Raw genomic sequence first — 21,624 nt, 5'->3', positions numbered from 1 at the left:
GAGGGAGACTCTGTCTCAAAAAAAAAAAAAAAAAAAAAAAAAAAAAAATAGAAGGCCCTGTGCCTGGAAGGCAGTAAGTGCTCAATAAGTGTTGGCCTCTGCCCCAGAAGAGGAAGGGCGAGACAGATGGCAGGAACTGCGGGAGGTACCTGTCCCAGGCCCTTGGGCGTAAGAGGCCTCTCCCACGCAGGACCCAACCCATACCCAGCCTGCCAGCCAGCCAACCTCGGCGTCCCTGCCTTGCAACTACCTGCCCGGCAGTCCCCCGCCCGCTCCCACTCCCACAGGCCCAGCATGCGCGTCTCTAGGCTATGCATCCTTGCCCCTGTGACTTCAGCGTCACCCAACGTTTATTGGGCACTAACTGTATGCCTGGCCATGGGGATGCAGGAGAGAAAGACACGAAGACCCTCACCCATCAAAACTACCGGCGGAAGGAGGGGCTGTTTCACTTGGGAAGCGTGGGGATGGAATTCTCAGCCCCCTGAGGACTTCGAGGCCGGCCGCCTGCCTGGTTTCTGGCCGGACACTGGACTTCCCCTGGAAGTTGCTCGAGACTACGCGCCCTCAGCAGAAAATCAGGTCGGTTCTCGGTGCCCAGCCTAGCGCTTCTCGACCAGCAAACCAAGGCCCAGTGCCCGCCCCCGCCGCGCCGCGGCCTGCGCCGCCAGCCAACCACGCGCGGCCGAGTAGCCCTGCCCCTCCACGTGACCAATAGCCGCGCGCCCTGCCCGCCCCGCCCCCTCGCCGAGGGAGGGGTCTTGGGCCCCGGGCGGCGGTCGCCAGGTCTCAGGGTCGGGGCTACTCGAGGTAAGATCGCTGCCCGGGCGATGGGTCCTCTCGGCTCAGCACGCACGGACGCCTTTAGGGAAGGTGGCTGCAGCGGCAGTACCGAGTCCGCCGGGACGCCCTGGGTCTGGGGCCGCGGGGGCCCAGGAGGGGACAGGGCGCGCGGGGCTCCGGAAGAGTCGGCCCTGTGGCGCACGGGGTTCGGGAACATTGAGGGCTCCAGGCGCCGCATCCAGCATCCAGGGAAAAGGGGGTGGGTCGCGCTGGGCGTCTGCTCCGGCTAGGGGAAAAGTAGGGCTAGAAGGGGACGGGCAGCGGCCGCTGACCTCTTCCTGCCGCCCGCGGGCCCAGGGTGACGCTAAGTTGGGGCGGAGCCTCGACTAGTTGCGCCTTGAGGTCGAGTGCTGCTGCCCTCCCCTGGGTCCGGACAGTTCTTGGCGGCGACACCAGCTCAGAACAGCCTCCCCGCCCTCAGCGGACCTGGGTCTCGCCCAGGAATCCGATCCGAGGCTGTGAGGCCTGTGCCTTTGGTGGGGGTGGGTATTTATTTCCGGGATGCACTCAGAGCCTCTGGACAATCAGGTCGGAAACTTTGCTGCATCGGGAACACTCTGTCACCTCCTTCCTTCTCAGATGGGAAGGAGGTGCCAGGAAAACAATGAAACAAACCAAAAACACGAAAAAGGCATTCTCTGTATGGAAGCCGTGAAGCCTCAAAAATATCTAGGAGGACAGCCAGCGACCTGGGGCCTGTGGCAGCCATGTGAGGGCAGGGTTAATGTTTGTACTAAATGTTGCTTCCTCCCAAGTGCACCCTCAGCCTCCCCTCCACCAAGTGACCTTGGGTCCTCTTTGGGCTTGAAGGCAGGTGACTGTGTGGGTCTCTCTTGCTGCAGGGGTCTCTGTGCCCTGCAAGGTTTATGACTGGCTACAGTGAGGCAGCAGTTTCTGGGTTCAAATCCTGTGCTAGCCTTTGGCCAGCTGTGCACCTTGGCATCACTTTCCCTGTCACGGGATTGGGGAAGGTTTAACTGAAAGAACCTTAGGATGTGCCTGTCTGCAGTGCGCCCTCCATAAATGTGAACAAATGTGGGCTTCCTTTCCTTTTGGTTGGGCCACATCGTCCCTTCTCCTCCATCTGTGGCTTAGGCTGGAATGCAGAAGAGTGCTTCATCTGACTGCCTCCTGGTACCTGGCTGATGCCATGAGAAAGGAAGGAGAAAGGAGTCTTTTTTTTTTTTTTTTTTGAAATGGAGTCTCACTCTCTTGCCCAGGCTGGAGCGCAGCGGCCCAATCTGGGCTCACTGCAACCTCCGCCTCCTGGGTTTAGAGATTCTCATGCCTTAGCTTCCCAAGTAGCAGGGATTACAGGTGTCTGATACCATGCCTGGCTAATTTTTGCATTTTTAGTAGAGACTGGGTTTCACCATGTTGGCCAGGCTGGTCTCAAACTCCTGACCTCAAGTGATCTGCCCGCCTTGGCCTCCCAAAATGCTGGAATTGCAGGCATGAGCCACCATGCCTGGCCGAGAAAGGAGTCTGTTAACTCCCACAGAGTTGTTCTTTGCTTATTTCTTGAAGGCTCAGAGGACCCCCACCTCACCTTCCTGACTCTCCCGACCTGTCATTAGTACTTGCCCCAGGAGGAATGCAGCAGCGCCTGGTGGTTGGCAAAGCAAGTCGTGCATGTGAGGTTCTGAGGCCAGTGACAAGACTGTTTCCCCTGTGAGGAGGGTCTGGTGGCCCAGCAGCTTTTAGATGCTGTCTGCTTGCAGCACTGCCTCCTGAGAGAGGTTTCATGCCTGCCTGATGCCCATTTGGTCCTCTCCTGTCTCCTTCCCTCCCTGACAACCCACTTGGAATCCAATAGCATCTCAAGCTTCACTTGTTCAGACCTGAGTTCTGGAGTTCCTTCTGAGCCACTGCTCCTCCCCTGGCTTCTTTGGCTTGGTAAAAGGGCACCTTCCATCCATCCAGTGCCCAAGGAGTCATCCTTCTTTTCTCTCCCTTATCTCCTACACCCTCAAAACACCAGGAATCTGGCTGCCTCCTTCCATCTCTGTGGTTCCCATCCTGACCATAATCATCCTGTCTCCTGGGCTGTGGCCTCCTGACTGGTCTCCCAGTTTTCATCCTGGCCCCTCCAAAGTCCTCACAACCACCAGAGAAGTCTTTAACGCAAATCAGATCCTCTTCTTTCCCTGCCAGAACCTTCCAGTGGTTCCCTGTTTCACACCAACTAAAACCCAGAGTCCTTTCTTATAGCACTCTACATGAGTGGCCCCTGCCACCTCCTTGACCTTGACAATCTCTGCCCCTTTCCCTAGCTTGCTTGCTTGCTTTTTTTTTTTTGATGGAGTTTTGCTCTTGTCACCCAGGCTGGAGTGCAATGGGCACGATTTCGGCTCACTGCAACCTCTGCCTCCTGGGTTCAAGCAGTTCTCCTGCCTCAGCCTCCTGAGTAGCTGGGATTACAGGCACCCACCACTATGCTAATTTTTGTATTTTTATTTTATTTTTTTTTATTTTTATTTTTATTTATTTATTTATTTATTTATTTTTTGAGACGGAGTCTCGCTCTGTCCCGGGGCTGGAGTGCAGTGGCGCGATCTCGGCTCACTGCAAGTTCCACCTCCTGGGTTCACACCATTCTCCTGCCTCAGCCTCCCGAGTAGCTGGGACTACAGGCGCCCACCACCGCACCTGGCTAATTTTTTGAAGTTTTTAGTAGAGATGGGGTTTCACCGTGTTAGCCAGGATGGTCTCGATCTCCTGACCTCGTGATCTGCCCGCCTCGGCCTCCCAAAGTGCTGGGATTACAGGCGTGAGCCACTGCGCCCGGCCAATTTTTGTATTTTTAGTAAAGAAAGGGTTTCACCATGTTGGCGAGGCTGGTCTCGAACTCCTGAGCTCAGGTGATCCACCCACCTAGGCCTCGCAAAGTGCTGAGATTACAGGCGTGAGCCACTGCACCCAGCCATCCCTAGCTTTCTTAACCTAGACCACACTGACCTGCTTTCTGTTCTTCAAACATGCCAAGCTCATTCCCATTTTAGGATTTTTGCATTTACCATACCCTTTGCCTAAAGCACCAATCTTCTCAGAGCCTGAGAACGGCTCAACTGTGTTCTGAATGCTAGTTCAAAAAGGCTTCTTTGACCCCCTAGTTCAAGTAGCATGCCTGTCTCCAGGGGCTCTGTCTCATCACCTGCTTTATTTTCTTTAGAACCTTTATTGCTATCTGGAATTCTTATTTGGGTGTTGATTTACTGATCTGTTATTTGTCCCAACCTATTAGAATATAAATTGGATGTGGCATAGACCTTGTCTCTTTTATTCCCTGCAACACTCCCTGATGGGGGAGGCAAAAAAGTAACAAGCAAATACATCTATAATTGCAAATTGTGGTAACTCCTACATAAACAACTGGCAGCAATTGCTTATATTTGAGGCACTTAAAAATTTTTAAGCTGCTAGGCGCGGTGGCTCACGCCTGTAATCTCAGCACTTTGGGAGGCCGAGGTGAGCGGATCACCTGAGGTGGGGAGTTTGAGACCAGCCTGAACAACATGGTGAAACCCTGTCTCTACTAAAAATACAAAATTAGCTGGGTATGATGGCGCATGCCTGTAATCCTAGCTACTCGGGAGGCTGAGGCAGGAGAACCACTTGAACCCGGGAGGCGGAGGTTGCAGTGAGCTGAGATCGCACCATTGCACTCCAGCCTGGGAAACAAGAGTGAAACTCCATCTCAAAAAAAAAAAAAAAAGAAAAAAAAATTAAGCTTCCATAGTGGCTCAGCAATGTGGGAGGCCAAGGCAAGAGGATCACTTGAGGTCAGGAGTTTGAGACCAGCCTGGCCAACGTTGGTGAAACCCTGTCTCTATTAAAAAATACAAAAATTGGCCAGGCGCGTTGGCTTGCGCCTGTAATCCTAGCACCTTGGGAGACCAAGGCGGGCAGATCACCTGAGGTCAGGAGTTCAGGACTGGCCTGGCCAACATTAAAACATACAAAACCCCATCTCTACTAAAAATATAAAAATTATCCAGGCATGGTGGCGTGTACCCATAATCCCAGCTACTCGGGAGGCTGAGGTAGGAGAATTGCTTGAACCCGAGAAGCAGAGGTTGCAGTGAGCTGAGATTATGCCACTGCACTCCAGCCTGGGCAACAGAGCGAGACTCTGTCTCAAAAACAACAACAACAAACAAACAAACAAACAAATTAGCCAGGCATGATCATGGGTGCGTGTAATCCCAGCTACTCTGGAGGCTGAGGCAGGAGAATTGCTTGAAAATGGGCGATGGAGGCTGCAGTGAGCTGAGATCACACCACTGCACTCCAGCCTGGGTGACAGGGAGACTCTGTCTCAAAAAAAAAAAAAAAAGAAAGCTTATAAGGCTGAATTACTGTATTGTCAAAACAAGGTATCTGAGCCATTTTAAGGGTGAGGAAGTCTGGAAACTGTTAACTTGCCCAGGACACACAGTGAGTTCAAGGCATGGAACTCAGTCTCCTATCTTAAGAATGTATGTGGGCCGGGCATGGTGGCTCATGCCTGTAATCCCAGCACTTTGGGAGGCCAAAGCAGGCAGATCATCTGAGGTCAGGAGTTTAAGATCAGCGTGACCAACATGGAGAAACCCTGTCTCTACTAAAAACACAAAATTAACCAGGTGTGGTGGTGCATGCCTGTAATTCCAGCTACTCAGGAGGCCGAGGCAGGAGAATCGCTTGAACCCGGAAGGTGGAGGTTGCTGTGAGCCGAGATTGAGCCATTGTACACCAGCCTTGGCAACAAGAGTGGAACTCTGTCTCAAAAAAGAAAAAACAGAATGTATGTGTAGCAGGCTTTAATGGTGGGCCTGCAGCCATGTCATGGAAAGAAGCTGACCTGAAGATCTCAGTTCTTTCCTCTTCTACTAACTAGCAAGCGTACCTCAATTTCTTCTTCAAAGTAGGATGATCCTAGTATTATCATGTTGGGGTTCGCTTTTTATTTTTTCAGTGTGTCCCAAAGCAGCAGCACGTTTAGGTATAGCCCTCTTGCTATCAGCTTGAGGGCCTTAGAGTCAGGACATTTATAGGCACAGAAACTAGGGTCACATACAGATCCTCCACCACATGTGCTAGGGGTACATGCAGACCTCCCCAGTGCTGACCACCCTGCAGGGAAGAAATGAGCCCTAGGTATTCTGGATCTGATTCTTTTTGGTCATCAATTATTTTTATTTTTATTTTTTTAGAGACAGGGTCTCGCGGTGTTGCCCAGGCTGGCCTTGAACACCTGGACTCAAGCGATCCTCCTGCCCTAGCTTCTTGAGTAGCTGGTGGTCATCAATTCATTTTTAGCAAATTCTGCAGGAATTTTTTTTTGAGATGGAGTCTCACTCTGTGACCCAGGCTGGAGTGTAGTGGCATGATCTCGGCTCACTGCAACCTCCACCTCTTGGGTTCAAGCAATTCTCTGCCTCAGCCTCCTCAATAGCTGGGATTGCAGGCACCCGCCACCAGGCCCGGCTAATTTTTTTGTATTTTTAGTAGAGACGGCGTTTCACCATCTTGGCCAGGTTGGAATTAAACTCCTGACCTCGTAATCCACCCGCTTCGGCCTCCCAAAGTCTTGGGGTTACAGGCGTGAGCCACCGCGCCCGGCTTCTGCAGGAATTTTGGAGAGACCCAGGCAGTAATAAAATAGGATGTTTAAAGAAATTAAAGATGGCGGCTGGGCGCAGTGGCTTACGCCTGTAATCCCAGCACTTTGGGAGGTCGAGGCGGGCGGATCATGAGGTCAGGAGATCGAGACCATCCTGGCTAAAACGGTGAAACCCCGTCTCCAATAAAAATACAAAAAAATTAGCTGGGCGTGGCCGGGCGCGGTGGCTCACGCCTGTAATCCCAGCACTTTGGGAGGCCGAGGTGGGTGGATCACGAGGTCAGGAGATCGAGACCATCCTGGCTACACAGGTGAAACCCCGTCTCTACTAAAAATATAAAAAAATTAGCCGGGCGTAGTGGCGGGTGCCTGTAGTCCCAGCTACTGGGGAGGCTGAGACGGGAGAATGGAGTGAACCCGGGAGGCGGAGCTTGCAGTAAGCCGACACCGCGCCTCTGCACTCCAGCCTGGGTGACAGAGCAAGACTCCGTCTCAAAAAAAAAAAAAAAAAAAATTAGCTGGGCGTGTTGGCGAGCGCGTGTAGTCCCAGCTCCTGGGGAGGCTGAGGCAGGAGAATGGTGTGAACCCGGGAGGCTGAGCTTGCAGTGAGCCGAGATTGCACCACTGCACTCCAGCCTGGGCAACAGTGCAAGACTCCGTCTCAAAAAAATAAATTAAAGATGGCTGGGCACATTGGCTGGCACTTGTAATCTGACCTACTTGACAGGCTGAGGCAGGAGGATCGCTTGAGGCCTGGGCAACATCATGAGACCCTGTCTCTAGAAATAATATAAAAATTAGCTGGGCATAGTGGCGCAAGTTTGTAGTTCCAGCTACCTGGGACGCTGAGGCAGAAGGATTGCTTGAGCCCAGAAATTTGAGGCTGCAGTGAAGTATGATTGCACCACTGCACCCAACCTGGGTGACAGAGTGAGACCCCATCTCTTTTTTGGTTGGTTGGTTTGTTTTTGAGATGGAGTTTCGCTCTTGTTGCCCAGGCTGGAGTGCAATGGCGTGGTCTCGGCTCACCTCAACCTCTGCCTCCCAGGTTCAAGCAATTCTCCTGCCTCAACCTCCCGAGTAGCTGGGACTACAGGCATGCACCACCATGCCCAGCTAATTTGTTGTTGTTGTTGTTGTTGTTGTATTTTTAGTAGAGACGGGGTTTCTCCATGTTGGTCAGGCTGGTCTCCAACTCCCAACCTCAGGTAATCCCCCAACTTGGCCTCCCAAAGTGCTGGGATTATAGGCATGAACCATTGTGCCCAGCCTGAGACCCCGTCTCTTAAAAAAGAAAAAGAAAAAGAAAAAAAAGCCGGGTGTGGTGGCTCACGCCTGTAATCTCCAAACTTGGGAGGCTGAGGCGGGTGGATCACTTGAGGTCAGGAGTCCGTGACCAGCCTGCCAACATGGTGAAACCCCATCTCTACTAAAAATACAAATATTAGCTGGGCATGGTGGTGGGCACCTGTAATCCCAGCTACTGGGGAAGGAGGCTGAGGTAAGAGTCAATTGAACCCAGGAGGCAGAGGTTGCAGTGAGCCAACATCGCGCCACTGCACTCCAGCCTGGGCGACAGAGTGAGACTCAGTCTCAAAAAAAAAAAAAAAAAAAAAAAAGAAGAAAAAGAAGAAGAAATTCAAGATGAAAGAAAACAAAAATTCCAAAAAGTTGAGAAAGAATTGCCTTTTGTCCAGCCCCACTCCCAACCCTGTTGTCATGTGTGATTCTGTTTTCTTCCAGTCTCGTTTCCTCTCAGTCCATCCACCCTTCACGGGGCCAGAGCCCTCTCTCTAGAATCTGAGCAGCAATGCCGTTTGCTGAAGACAAGACCTATAAGTATATCTGCCGCAATTTCAGCAATTTTTGCAATGTGGATGTTGTAGAGATTCTGCCTTACCTGCCCTGCCTCACAGCAAGAGACCAGGTGAGCAAGGGAAGTGACAACCGGATACTGGCCTGGGGGCAGGACTGTGGAATTCAAAGCTCAGCCCTATCCTAGTTCCTCACCCAAGCCAGGGCTGGCTCCTTCCTTCTGCCTCTTGCTGTGTCTTGCTCCTTGTCCTTGCTGCTTTTCATTTTTTTTTGAGACAGAGCCTCACTCTGTCGCCAGGCTGGAGTGCAGTGGCATGATCTTGGCTCACTGCAACCTCCGCCTCCCAGGTTCAAGTGATTCTCCTGCCTCAGCTTCCCGAGTAGCTGGGATTACAGGTGTGTGCCACCACGCCCAGCTAATTTTTGTGTTTTTAATAGAGACGGGGTTTCCCCATGTTGGCCAGGATGGTCTCGATCTCTTGACCTCGTGATCCACCTGCCTCAGCCTCCGAAAGTGCTGGGATTACAGGCGTGAGCGCCGTTGCTGCTTTTCTAACTTTTGGATGAAGTGTGGCTCGGGGTGGCATTGCTGACTTCGCCGAACTCCCCGTTGTGTTGTTTTTGTACACTGCTCAAAAACATGGCACTGGCTCTCTGAGATTTCCTGGCTCTGGTCCACTTGCCCACTTTTTTTGGAACCTCCTATTTCCTTCATCTCTCTTGCCCTTCCTTGTCCTGCTCAGTTTTGACTCCATTCTCCTTGTCATGGGGCCCTGTCCAGGCACAGCGCTGGGACTCAGGTTTGAGAGCAGGCAGGAGCCAGGTCGCTCTAGCCCCAACAGAACTTGCTGCAGGCCCCTGGCACTCACTAGCTGGTGAAACGGGCACAACCCCTCCCCGTTGTAGCTGCTATTCTCAGATTGGACCCCTGTGCTCCAGAGGGTACCTGTTGGCTCTTTTGGGGCCTCCTGTCCTCAGATTTCTCAGGAGCCCCATTGCTGTCTCTGGTGTCCTCCCACACAGATCGTGTTAGTATGCAGGTCTGTTTGGGGTTTGCCCCTCCCTCTTGTATTTTGGGGTTTATAGGGATATCTTGTTTTGTAGTAAATATTTTCTGTGGGTTTTATTTTCTTTAAAAAATTTTTTTTGAGACAGAGTCTCACTCAGTTGCCCAGGTTGGAGTGCAGTGGTGTGATCTCAGTTCACTGCAACCTCCGCCTCCCGGGTTCAAGTGATTCTCGCGCCTCAGCCTCCTGAGTAGCTGGGGTTACAGGCGCATGGCACCACACCTGGCTAGTTTTGTATTTTTTTTTTTTTTTTTTTGAGACGGAGTCTCACTCTGTTCCAGGCTAGAGTGCAGTGGCGCAGTCTCGGCTCACTGCGAGCTCTGCCTCCCGGGTTCACAACATTCTCCTGCCTCAGCCTCCCGAGTAGCTGGGACTACAGGCGCCTGCCACCATGCCCGACTAATTTTTTGTACTTTTAGTAGAGACTGGGTTTCACCGTGTTAGCCAGGATGGTCTCGATCTCCTGACCTCATGATCCGCCCGCCTGGCCTCCCAAAGTGCTGGGATTACAGGCATAAGCCACCACGCCCAGCTAGTTTTGTATTTTTAGTAGAGACAGTTTCACCATGTTGGCCAGGCTGGTCTTTATTTTTATTTTTGAGACCGAGTCTTGCTCTTGTCACTCAGGCTGGAGTGCAGTGGTACAATATTTTGTTTTGTTTTGTTTTGTTTTTGTTTTTGTTTTTGTTTTTTTTTGAGACGGAGTCTCGCTCTGTGGCCCAGGCTGGAGTGCAGTGGCCGGATCTCAGCTCACTGTAAGCTCCGCCTCCCGGGTTTACGCCATTCTCCTGCCTCAGCCTCCCGAGTAGCTGGGACTACAGGCGCCCGCCACCTCGCCCGGCTAGTTTTTTTTTGTATTTTTTAGTAGAGACGGGGTTTCACCGTGTTAGCCAGGATGGTCTCGATCTCCTGACCTCGTGATCCACCCGTCTCAGCCTCCCAAAGTGCTGGGATTACAGGCTTGAGCCACCGTGCCCGGCCTTTTTTTTTTTTTTTTTTTGAGATAGAGTCTTGCTCTGTCTTCTGGGCTGGAGTGCAGTGGTGCCATCTCGGGTTACCGCAACCTCTGCCTTCTGGGTTCAAGCGATTCTCCTGCTTTAGCCTCCTGAGTAGCTGGGATTACAGGCACGTGCCACCATGCCCAGCTAATTTTTGTATTTTTAGTAGAGACGGGGTTTCACCATGTTGGTCAGGCTGGTCTCGAACTCCTGACCTCGTGATCCTTGGCCTTCCAAAGTGCTGGGATTACAGGTGTGAGCTACCGCGCCTGGCTATTTTCCTTTTTCTAAAAATCTAGCTCCTGCAGGATTCTGTGGGTTTTTGTTTCTGCTATCTGGTTGCTTGTTTTTAATGTGGGAATTCAGATAGACATAAAAACTCTAGGGCTGGGCACAGTGGCTCACGCCTGTAATCCCAGCACTTTGGGAGGCCAAGGTGGGCGGATCACCTGAGGTCAGGAGTTTGAGACCAGCCTGTCTAACATGGGGAAACCACGTCCCTACTAAAAATACAAAAAAATTAGCCGGGTGTGGTGGTGGGCACCTATAATCCCAGCTACTCGGGAGACCGAGGCAGGAGAATAGCTTGAACCCAGGAGGCAGAGGTTGCAGTAAGGTGAGATCGTGCCACTGCACTCCAGCCTGGGCGACGGAGCGGGACTCAGTCTCGAAAAAAGAAAAAAAACTGCAGCCACTGTCATCTGCCCAGAATCTCCCCAGCACTCTCAGCTTCCTTGTTTCTTATTGTCGGCCCCCTCCCTTTCCTTCTTTTGCCCCTTTCATCATACTTTTGCTATTTACCTTTTCCTTCTCTCCTAATCCAAACCTTTCTTTTTGCCCTGGGGGCCATATAAATCCAAGGCTTTTGTATCAGATTAACTGGGTTTGGATTCCTGCCCCACTATTGTAGGATCTTTGCTATAGTACTTTGCTTCTGCTAAGCCTCAGTTTCCTTATTAGTATAGTGGGGATAATAATGGCATTAAATAAGATGATACATGCAAAGCCCTTAATGGAGAGTCCAGGACATACTTAATTGTCAGTTTCCAGCAGCTGCCTTTATTGATGTGGCTGCTAATTGCTCTTCCTCACTCCATACCTGGCCCTGTCCTGGGCTCTGATTCAGTTTCAGGTGGCCACCTTGCTCTTCTGGCTTTCTTGGCGCCCCACCCCCCTGCTGTGGCTTCATTCTGGGTGGGTAAGTGGCTGGGGCCGCCTGGCTTGAGCCGGACAGTGGCATTGTGTCTTCCAGGATCGACTGCGGGCCACCTGCACACTCTCAGGGAACCGGGACACCCTCTGGCATCTCTTCAGTACCCTTCAGCGGCGGCCCGGCTGGGTTGAGTCCTTCATTGCGGCGCTGAGGGACTGTGAGCTAGCTGATCTCGCGGACGAAGTGGCCTGTGTCTACCAGAGCTACCAGCCTCGTAAGTGTCCTGCCCTGGCCCTCCTCCTGGACCCCTGGCCTGCTCCCTGGCCTCTGCTCTCCCTTCCCCTCTCCCTGTACCTCCTGCCTTTCTCTGTCATCCTCTTTTTCATCACTGTGAAGCGATGGATAAACCTGGGTGTAGATCCAGGCTGAGCCACTTACCAGCTGTGTCCTTTTGGCCAAGTCCTTTAATTTCCCTGAGCCTCAGGCCTCTCCTCTGTAAAATGAAGTTCATGGCAGCATCTGCCGCGGGGGGCTGCAGTGGGTGATACCGCAGGACGATGCGTGTTGAGTACTGAGCTGGGCTAGGCACTTCCTGTATGCCCAGCACATGGGGTCTCCTCTAACTTTCATTGCTGTAGCGTTCGCCTCCCACCCTTCCTCATTTCTTCTCCCCCACCTACTCATTCATCCTCCCTCTCTCCACCTTCTCTTCCCGTCCCCTGGTTTACCTTGAGAGCCTTCAACGCCCTCTACCAACTGCCCAGTTATTCCTTAAGTCCCTCTCAGTGTCCCTGCCACTCTGAGTGCTTGGAGGGGATCTGGTGAGATTGAGTTTGATCCTGAGTGAGATCAAGACATGGGAAGAGGCTGGGCGCGGGGTGTCACGCCTGTAATCCAGAACTTTGGGAGGCTGAAGCAGGCAGGTCATGAGGTCAGGAGATGGAGACCATCCTGGCTAAAACGATGAAACCCTGTCTCTACTAAAAATACAAAAAATTAGCCGGGCATGTTGTCCCAGCTACTCGGGAGGCTGAGGCAGGAGAATTGCTTGAACCAGGGAGGCAGAGGTTGCAGTAAGCCAAGATCGCACCACTGCACTCCAGCCTGGGCGACAGCGAGACTCCATCTCAAAAAAAAAAAAAAAAAAAAAGAAAAGACTTGGGAAGAAAAATCAAGCCAGCCCTATTTATATTTCAAACTAGAGGTAACCCCCGAGACCCTGGTCACATTTATAGCTGTGGGACATCCATGTTTATCTTTTCTTTCTCTTTCTCCTTTTTTTTTTCCCCCCTTTTAGAGACAGAGTCTTGCTCTGTCACCCAGGCTGGAGTGCAGTGGTATAATCATAGCTCACTGCAGCCTTGACCTCCTGGGCTCAAGTGATCCTTCTACCTCAGCCTCCAGAGTAGCTGGGACTACAGGCATGGGCAACTATACCTGGCTAATTTTTAAATTTTTTTTAGAGATGAGGTCTCACTATGTTGCCCAGGCTGGTCTCGAACTCCTGGGCTGAAGCGATCGGCCTCCCAGAGTGCTGGGATCATAGGTGTGAGCCACCGCGTCTGGCTCTCATGCTTACTTTTCTTTCCTTTTTCTCTTCCTCGCTTTTCCTCCCTGCCTCCCTCCCTTCCTCCCCTACTCTCTTCCTGTTTTTCCTTCCTTCTTTTTAAATGTGACTCTTCATGTGTGGAGATTAATAGTGATTCCCCTCGCTGGGTGCAGTGGCTCACACCTGTAATCCCAGCACTTTGGGAGGCCAAGGCAGGCAGATCACAAGGTCAGGAGTTCGAGACCAGCCTGGCCAATATGGTGAAACCCCATCTCTACTAAAAATACAAAAAAATTAGCTGGGCGTGGTGGTGCAAGCCTGTAATCCCAGCTACTTGGGAGGCTGAGGCAGGAGAATTGCTTAAACTGGGGAGGTGGAGGTTGCAGTGAACTGAGATTGTGCCATTGTACTCCAGCCTGGACAACACTGAGACTCCGCCTCAAAAAAAAAAAAAAAAAAAAAAAAGAAAAAAATAGTGACCCCCTGAATACAATACAATGGCTGTGGTAGGGCCTGATGAGGGGTGGTGGCAAAGGGGAGGGGCTGAGGCAGCAGCATCAGGGCAGGGGTCAGTGAGCAATGACAGTCATGGGGAGGAGAAAGCCACTGGGTCCCAGGATGCCTGGGGACAGAGAAGAGTGACTGCTGACATGGTGTGGGTGGCTAGAGGCCTACGAGGCCTCCTCCACACTCCCCCTCCTTCCTTGCTACCTTGTCCTCCAACTGCTGTCTCCCTCCCACTCTTGCCCCCTTGCCAAGTGATGCTTGTCACTCTTGAGGAGTGGACCCACATCAGAACAGCTTTTGGACCTATGGCTGGGGCGGGGGGTATACCCAAGAGCACCCAAGCCTCTTTCATCATGAGGAGAACCCCCAATTCCTTCTTTTTTCTTTTTTTTTTGAGACAGAGTCTTGCTCAGTTGCCCAGGCTGGAGTGCAGTGGCGTGACTTTGGCTCACTGCAACCTCTGCCTCCTGGGTTCAAGTGGTTCTCCTTCCTCAGCCTCGCTGTAGTCCCTGATTCCTTTCTTTTTTTTTTTTTTTTTCTTTTGAGATAGAGTCTCGCTCTTGTTGCCCAGGCTGGAGTGCAATGGTGCAATCTCGGCTCATGGCAACCTTCACCTCCTGGGTTCAAGCAATTTTCCTGCCTCAGCCTCCCGAGTAGCTGGGATTACAGGCATGCGCCTCCACGCCTGGCTAATTTTGTTATTTTTAGTAGAGATGGGGTTTCTCCATGTTGGTCAGGCTGGTCTCGAACTCCCGACCTCAGGTGATCCGCCAACCTTGACCTCCCAAAGTGCTGGGATTACAGGCATGAGCCACCGCATCTGGTTTTTTTTTTTTTTCTCCCAAGACGGAGTCTTGCTCTGTTGCCCAGGCTGGAGTGCAGTGGTGCGATCTCAGCTCACTGCAACCTCCGCCTCCCAGGTTCAAGCAATTCTCCTGCCTCAGCCTCCCGAGTAGCTGGGATTACAGATGCATGCCACCATGCCTTGCTAATTTTTGTATTTTTAGTAGAGATGGGGTTTCACTATATTGGCCAGGCTGGTCTTGAACTCCTGACCTCCTAATCCACCTGCCTTGGCCTCCCCAAATCCTGGGATTACAGGCATGAGCCACTATGCCCAGCTCCTGATTCCTTTTTTTTTTTGAGTCGGAGTCTCACTCTGTCGCCCAGGCTGGAGTGTAGTGGTGCGATCTGGGCTCACTGCAAGCTCCGCCTCCCGGGTTCATGCCATTCTCCTGCCTCAGCCTGAGTAGCTGGGACTGCAGGTGCCCGCCACCACACCTGGCTAATAATTTTGTATTTTTAGTAGAGACAGGGTTTCACCATGTTAGCCAGGATGGTCTCGATCTCCTGACCTTGTGATCCGCCCGCCTTGGCCTCCCAAAGTGCTGGGATTACAGGCATGAGCCACTATGCCTAGCCCAGATTCCTTCTTGATATCACTACATCTTTGTCCTCCAGGGACCTCGGACCGTCCCCCAGACCCACTGGAGCCACCGTCACTTCCTGCTGAGGGGCCAGGGCCTCCCACACCTGCTGCGACCCACAGTATCCCCTACAACGGCTACAGAGAGAAGGAGCCAAGTTACCCCATGCCTGTCCAGGAGACCCAGGCGCCAGACTCCCCAGGAGAGGTCTGTCCTCACAGGACACCTTGAGCCACCTGCTTTTGTGTTCCTATCTGCCTACTTCTGCCCACTGAGCCTTCCAGAAACCCTCTCCTGTCCCCTATAATTCACGCCTAATCTCTGCTCAGAATCCCAGGGCTTCCTTAGTGGCAATCTGCCCCAGACCAGCTTCCAGACTGCTGACCACGTCTTTACCCTGTGGCAGCCCTAATCCTCTGTCACCAACCAGCTGGGAGAGCACAGTTTTTATTTTATTTCATTTTATCTTTTTTGAGACAGCGTCTCATTCTGTCGCCCAGGCGGGAGTGCAGTGGAGCGATCTTGGCTTACTGCTACCTCTGCCTCCTGGGTTCAGGTCATTCTCCTGCCTCAGCCTCCGGAGTAGCTGGGATTACAGGCATCCACCACCATGCCCAGCTAATTTTTGTAGTTTTTGTAGAGATGGCATTCTGCCATGTCAGCCAGACTGGTCTCGAACTCCTGACCTCAGGTGATCTGCCCACCTTTGCCTCCCAAAGTGCTGGGATTAGAGGCGTAAGCCACTGCGCCCGGCGATGCTGTGTTTTCTGTGAGGTAGATGCAAGGACACCTGTGGACAGAGGGTCTGGGAATTACCAGAACCCAGAAAAGGGCTCCCTTGGCTCCTGTGCTCCATGGTGTGGGCTGAGACCTATAGGAGATGCCCCAAGAGCACAAGCTGCCCTTTGAAAGCTCTTGGGAGAGGCAACTGCCTTAATCATATTTTCCCTCTTGCAGAGTTCAGAGCAAGCCCCACAGACACTCAACCCCAGAGTCATCCCAAGGAGTCCAGATGGTGGCCCCCTGGAGCCCTCCTCTGACCTGGCAGCCCTCAGCCCTCTGACCTCCAGCGGGCATCAGGAGCAGGACACAGAACTGGGCAGTACCCACACAGCAGGTATGCATGGAATCTGGAATTATAGGGTCCTTCTGATCTCTCAAGTGAAGGTGAGAATTAAGAGTTGCCCCTCTGGCTTCCTTGAACAGGAGACAAGGTGGGAATAAAGGGAGTTCAACCCAGGAAGCAAACCAGTTCCTTAGCGGGTGTATCAGTTAGCATTTGCTGTGTAACAAATACAGTTTTCCAATTTTGTTTTTTTTCAGTAGCTTAAAATATAGCCATTTATTTAGCATATGATCCTGTGGGTCAGGCATTTGGGCTACCTACCTGGGCACTTCTTCTGGTCTTGACTGAATTTCCTCTCAAGTACTCACTGATATATACATAAGTTCTGCCTCTGGCTGTTGGCCTTGCACCTTGGTTCTCTTCTATGTGGTCTCTCATCCTCCAGCACACAAACCCATCATGGCAGCTGGGCAGAGTTCCCAGAGAGAGAGGGCTCAAAACTGGCACAGTGTCCCCCATGCCCCATTCTGTAGGCAAAAGCAAGTGATAAGGCCAGCCTAGATTCAAGGAGTAGGGAAATAGACTCCCTCCCTAGAGGGGAGGACTGACAGGCACAGTGCAAAGAGGCTAGGTGGAGGTAAGTGAGATAAGTCGGGCCATTTCTGCCCTCTGCCAAAGGGACTGTGGGGATCAGCCAGGGCCTGGAGGGCGGTGGGCAAGGGACAGTGCAGGGCTGCATCAGCTGTTGGCAGGGGAGCCTTTAGGCACTGCCTTACTGCAGAGATCTCCAGTTCCCAGTGAATCATGAAAACTTCTCAGTTCCCAGACTTCTTCATCATCCAGTGGCCTGGACCCAACTCCAGACCTCAGTGCTCCCCCTCAGAAATATATAGTTGTCCATCTGGACCTCTCAGGCTAGCATGTCTCTTTCCTACTTCCCAAACTGTTCCACATGATGCTGGTGCCCAGTCAGCCCTCAGTGCCCTGGGACAGCCACAAGACAATGAGCAGTTAAAGGCTGGGAGACGTCATCTTAGTACTTTTGTCATCCCCAAACTGCTCCAAGCACCTGTCTATGCTTTGTAGTGTCATCTGGCCATGGGATGCCTTTCAGGAGTTGCTGTAGACCATGCAGGCAGAGGGCACTTAGGTTTCAGTATGTTTGTAGACACAGGTCCCATGAGATTCTGTGGTATTAGATTGCCGTGGGGGAGGTGTACATCAGAATCACCCTGACTTTTGCCAGCTGTGGGGCTTGGCATGTGCATTCCGAGTTCCGTGGAGAGTCCTGCTGCAACTGCCTTTATAGACCATCACTACCTGCTATCCCCTGCTTCCCCGACCCAGGTCAGGCAGCCTCCCAGGGGTGGCTTTGTCCCTGTTGCCTCTCTTCCCAAGCCTCTGGGATGGCCAGCCCTCTTGGCTGGTATGAGCCATTCTGCATGCGCCGTCCTGCCACCCCTCACCCTGATCCACGACTGCTTCCACTCGTGGTGGTCGGAGAGGGACAGCAATGGGGGAAGTGTTCAGGATTCCATGAGGCTAAGGTCAAGGTAGAAAAAGTGGACACAGGAGAGGGGAGGTTTCCTAGGTGGGAGAGGAAAAAGCGGAGAGAATAATTAATAATGATCTTCAAGTTCCTAGGTACCATTTCACTGTGTGCCAGGACAGACCTGGGGCTACAGGTCAAGGACTGAGGGCAGCTGTTGGGCTTTCAGGCCAGGAAACAGTGACTAAAGGGACTGTGGCATCTCCTTCAAGGGCAGGAGATTTGGAGGCCTAGACACAGTAGGGACCATGAAACCTGGGGCAGAGGGACCCTTCTCCAGGCCTCAAGGTAACGGTCTTTGGGTCTGTGTTTCCACTTGTGTTTTGCCACCTGCAGGTGCAACCTCCAGCCTCATACCATCCCGTGGGCCTGTGTCTCCATCTGTCTCCTTCCAGCCCCTGGCCCGTTCCACCCCCAGGGCAAGCCGCTTGCCTGGACCTGCAGGGTCAGTTGTATCTACTGGCACCTCGTCCTCCTCCTCCTCCTCATCCCCTGGCTTGGCCTCTGCAGGGGCTGCAGAGGGTGAACAGGGTGCAGAGAGTGACCAGGCTGAGCCTATCATCTGCTCCAGTGGGGCAGAGGCACCTGCCAACTCTCTGCCCTCCAAAGTGCCTACCACCTTGATGCCTGTGAACACAGTGGCCCCGAAAGTGCCTGCCAACCCAGCATCTGCCAGCACAGTGCCCTCCAAGTTGCCAACTAGCTCAAAGCCCCCTGGTACAGTGCCTTCTGTGTTCACCAATCCAGCACCATCCAAATTGCCCATCAACTCAACCCGTGCTGGCATGGTGCCATCCAAAGTGCCTGCTAGCATGGTGCGCACCAAGGTGTCTGCCAGCACAGTCCCCACTGACAGGAGCAGCAGAACTGAGGTAAGTCCTTGCACCTCCTGGCAGGGATCCACGCCCCTTCCCCTGGGAGAGCTTGCCCACCTGGCCCCAGCCTTGGCCCCTTTCCAGTCTGCATTGTCTCCAGCCTGGGCTGCTCTATGGCCTCTCCTTGCAGGTATACAGAACCAGCCTCATGTAGGCCCCACACCATGTTCTCCAGGAGGAACAGTCATTAGAGCTCCTAAGTCTGGACATCTCAGGAGGGTCAGCCACAGGGGGCACCCACTGGTCAGGTGCATAAGTTCATTTAAGGCTCGTAGCTCCTAGTGAAGCCGAACAGTGCCATTTAGAATATAAGGAAGCAGTGAGGGGGACAGCACGGTGGCCCATCTGCCTCTTGCCTTGCTCTTCGCCACTAGGATGCCCGGCGTGCCCCTCCATGGCCAGGCTTTACAGAACGCAGTCCCACCTGAGCAGCCACTATGACCCAGCAGCCCCCCATTGTTGCCTGCTCCAAGCCTCACATCTGACTCTAGCTGTGGCTGTCTGCTGGGAGGAGCCAAGTCCATATGGCCCTATGGGCACATGGCCAGGCCTCTGACCCTGTGGCTGCTCTCTAGTTCTCAGGCCCAGGCAGGATGTCAGTGCAGGATGGGGCCCTGCCCTACCAAGGGCTTCCAGGTGGGCATGAGCTCACAGGCAGGCCAGGGAATAGGAAAAGGCTGCCCTGGAGGAGTCCACCACTGATGCAGGTCCTTGGTCCCCTCTTCCCCCACTGCTCCAAGAAAAGGTGGCCTAGGGGCATTATGGACTGGGAATTGAGGGGTTGGAGTGCTATTTCATGCCCTGGCCTGGGAATGGCACCGCCCCACTAGGCTCGTCTCCCTGCCAACCCCAGTCCCTTCCAGTGCTCTCCTTTCTTTCCCAGGAGACCTCAGCAGCTCCAACACCTGCAGGCGCCGCTGGAGGCCGCTCAGCCTGGCTAGACAGCAGCTCTGAGAATGGGGGCTTTGAGTCGGAGCTGAGTAAGCCTGGCATACTGGTATCCCAGGCAGACAGCCAGTTCTCAGGCTGCTCTGAGGATCTTGCCATCAGTGCCAGCACCTCCCTGGGCATGGGGCCCTGCCGTGGCCCAGAGGAGAATGAGTACAAGTCCGAGGGCACCTTTGGGATCCACGTGGCTGAGAACCCCAGCATCCAGCTCATGGAGGGCAACCCTGGGCCACCTGCGGACCCGCAGGGTGGCCCCAGGCCACACATCGACCAGAAGTTCCAGGAGAGGGAGGGGCCATGCCACAGGCCCTCACCTGGGGCTCTGTGGCTCCAGGCGGCTGTGGCAGGGGTGCTGGTAGTCACACTCCTGGTGGCGATGTACCGGCGGCGCCTGCACTAGTGAAGCCCTGGGCCCTTCCCACCACTCATCTGCTCCATTCCTGCAGTACAACTTGCCCCTCTCCAAAGCCCCTTGTCCATTTCTTGGGGATGGTGGAGGCTGGGTCAGAGGGAGCTAAGGGACTGCAGGCCTGCCTGCAGGACGTGCTTTGGCTGAACCAAGTCCTTAGAGCAGCATCTCTGTTCCCACTGTGCCCTGTGTGGGTCCCCGTCCTTGGCTTTCTGGGTCCTGGGCTGCCCCCAGTGCTCCAGACCTTCCCCACTGGCAATCTAGGTTATCATCCATGTCCTCCAGAGGAGCTTCCTCCTCCAGGCCTCAGCCCCGTTGGCCCAGGTGGATCAGGAGGGATCACTGGAGCACACGGTGCTTGGGAATGCTTCTCCTGTTGCATTGGTCCCCGAAGGCCTCAGGGCAGGTGTGTGGTGTGTGGGCGACTCCACAAGACCTGGCTCCCACCCTGGCAGCCCAGCCTGAGACCGTTGCACTGAGGCAGGCAGGAGCGGCAGGGTGGCTGCTCTCCAGGAGCCCAACTGCCTTGGGTTCCTGCCCCACTGGGTCCCCTCCCCTGCTGGGCAATCCTGGGAAGGTCTGGAGGTTCCTGTGGACCTCAGAGAAGCCAGGGGCAGGTGCCAGGCCTGAGGAAGACCTCTGGAGCTCCTCTCTAGCCTCCTCTTTCCCTCCCCTCTGGTCTTCATTCTCTTCAGCTCCCTACGTGGGCTGGGGAGGAGACACCTGGCGGGCAGAGCTCAGGCAGAGGTTTGGATTTCAGCTCCCTCACTTCCTGGGCTGTGTGGCTTTGGCGGATGTCAGACTTCTGGTTTTGCTTCTCCACGTGGACAGTGAGTATCTGGCTCATTCTTCACTGGGTGGTTCTGAGATTGAACCTATAGGTGTTTGCCAAGTGCCTGGCCCAGAGCAAGTAGCCACTAACTGCTTCTCCCACCTCTCTCCTGCCCAACCTAGTAGAGCTGAGGGCATGAGAGGCAGAGTGCACAGTGGTCCAGGGTGCAGCTCTGCAGCACAGGCAGCCTAGGCCTGCATCCTGCCCTGCCTCTCACCAGCTCTGTGACCTTGGGCAAGGGATTTATCTGTCTGTGCCTTAGTTTTCTCACCTGTAAAAGGAGGATGAGAACATATATGTATTTCCCAGTGTTGTGAGGATTAAAGGAGTTTATCGATGTAGATTTCAGGATAAGTCCTGGCATTTACCAAGGGTTAGAATTGTGTTATTATCACTATTAAGTGTTGAGGGGCCAGGCGTGGTGGGCAACAGGGCCCCATCTCTACAAAAAAGTTTAAAAAATTAGCCAGGTGTGCTGGTGCATCTGTCGTCTTAGCTACTTGGGAGGCTGAGGTGGGAGGATCACTTGAGCCCAGAAGCTTGAAGCTGCAGTGAGCTAGGATCGTGCCACCGCACTCCAACCTGGGTGACAGAGTGAGACCCTGTCTCAAGAAAAAAAAAAAAAAATGCAGAGAAACAGGAGCCTTGGCTACTCCTTTAGAGGCAGACTCAGACCCTCCTGCCTCACAGCTTTATCTTTGCATTTGCCCCTTACTTTATCTTGTGCCTTGAGAAATTGCTGGGGAGAGAGGTGTGTCCACTGGGCAGCCGTACAGGGTGGAGGCTCTAGGGTGTTTCCACTCCCAGCAGCCAGGTTCCCCCATCCCAAGTTCACCCACTGGTGGGGAGATTAGCTACAATAACACCAGAAACACATTGGAGTAGATTGAGGGTATCCTTGTGGGTTATTTTCAGGCAGCCATTGCTGGACAAGGCACAGGAGCCACCTCCATTTCTGAGCTCTGCAAGGGACAAGAACTA

The 21,624-nt window shown here is 53.3% G+C and overlaps 1 protein-coding gene and 1 long non-coding RNA gene across 3 annotated transcripts in view; one reads left to right on the top strand and one right to left on the bottom strand.

The window, feature by feature from the left end:
- The first annotated feature begins 750 nt into the window (after positions 1 to 750).
- Positions 751 to 20,984, top strand: MAVS (mitochondrial antiviral signaling protein). 2 transcript variants are annotated; one of them, XM_065522806.2, is made up of 7 exons: positions 751 to 810; positions 8,192 to 8,375; positions 11,581 to 11,755; positions 14,999 to 15,171; positions 15,922 to 16,081; positions 17,916 to 18,451; positions 19,338 to 20,984. In XM_065522806.2, exons 2-7 carry the CDS (start codon positions 8,259 to 8,261, stop codon positions 19,800 to 19,802), a joined length of 1,626 nt encoding a protein of 541 aa, XP_065378878.1. In that variant the 5' UTR covers positions 751 to 810; positions 8,192 to 8,258; the 3' UTR covers positions 19,803 to 20,984. The 2 variants fall into 2 exon arrangements, with proteins under 2 accessions (XP_065378878.1, XP_065378879.1); XM_065522807.2 differs by lacking the exon at positions 8,192 to 8,375.
- LOC135965609 (uncharacterized) overlaps positions 16,272 to 21,624 on the bottom strand; it is a 32,100-nt gene continuing 26,747 nt past the window's right edge. The window contains exon 2 of the long non-coding RNA XR_012419176.1: positions 16,272 to 17,617. This is a non-coding gene — a long non-coding RNA (uncharacterized lncRNA). The remainder of the gene's footprint in view (positions 17,618 to 21,624) is intronic.

This window comes from Macaca fascicularis, chromosome 10 (assembly GCF_037993035.2).
Source record: "Macaca fascicularis isolate 582-1 chromosome 10, T2T-MFA8v1.1".
In the NCBI taxonomy this organism is placed as follows: Eukaryota; Metazoa; Chordata; class Mammalia; order Primates; family Cercopithecidae; genus Macaca; species Macaca fascicularis.
The sequence above is the reverse complement of the archived record's forward strand: the minus strand, read 5'-3'. Positions and strand labels throughout refer to the sequence as shown.

Excerpts from the sequence above, each read along its gene's own strand:
- MAVS (XM_065522806.2), top strand. The coding sequence starts at position 8,259 with ATGCCGTTTGCTGAAGACAAGACCTATAAGTATATCTGCCGCAATTTC. Across the intron at positions 8,376-11,580 it reads GCCTCACAGCAAGAGACCAG|GATCGACTGCGGGCCACCTG; the intron begins GTGAGCAAGGGA and ends TGTGTCTTCCAG. Across the intron at positions 18,452-19,337 it reads ACAGGAGCAGCAGAACTGAG|GAGACCTCAGCAGCTCCAAC; the intron begins GTAAGTCCTTGC and ends TTTCTTTCCCAG.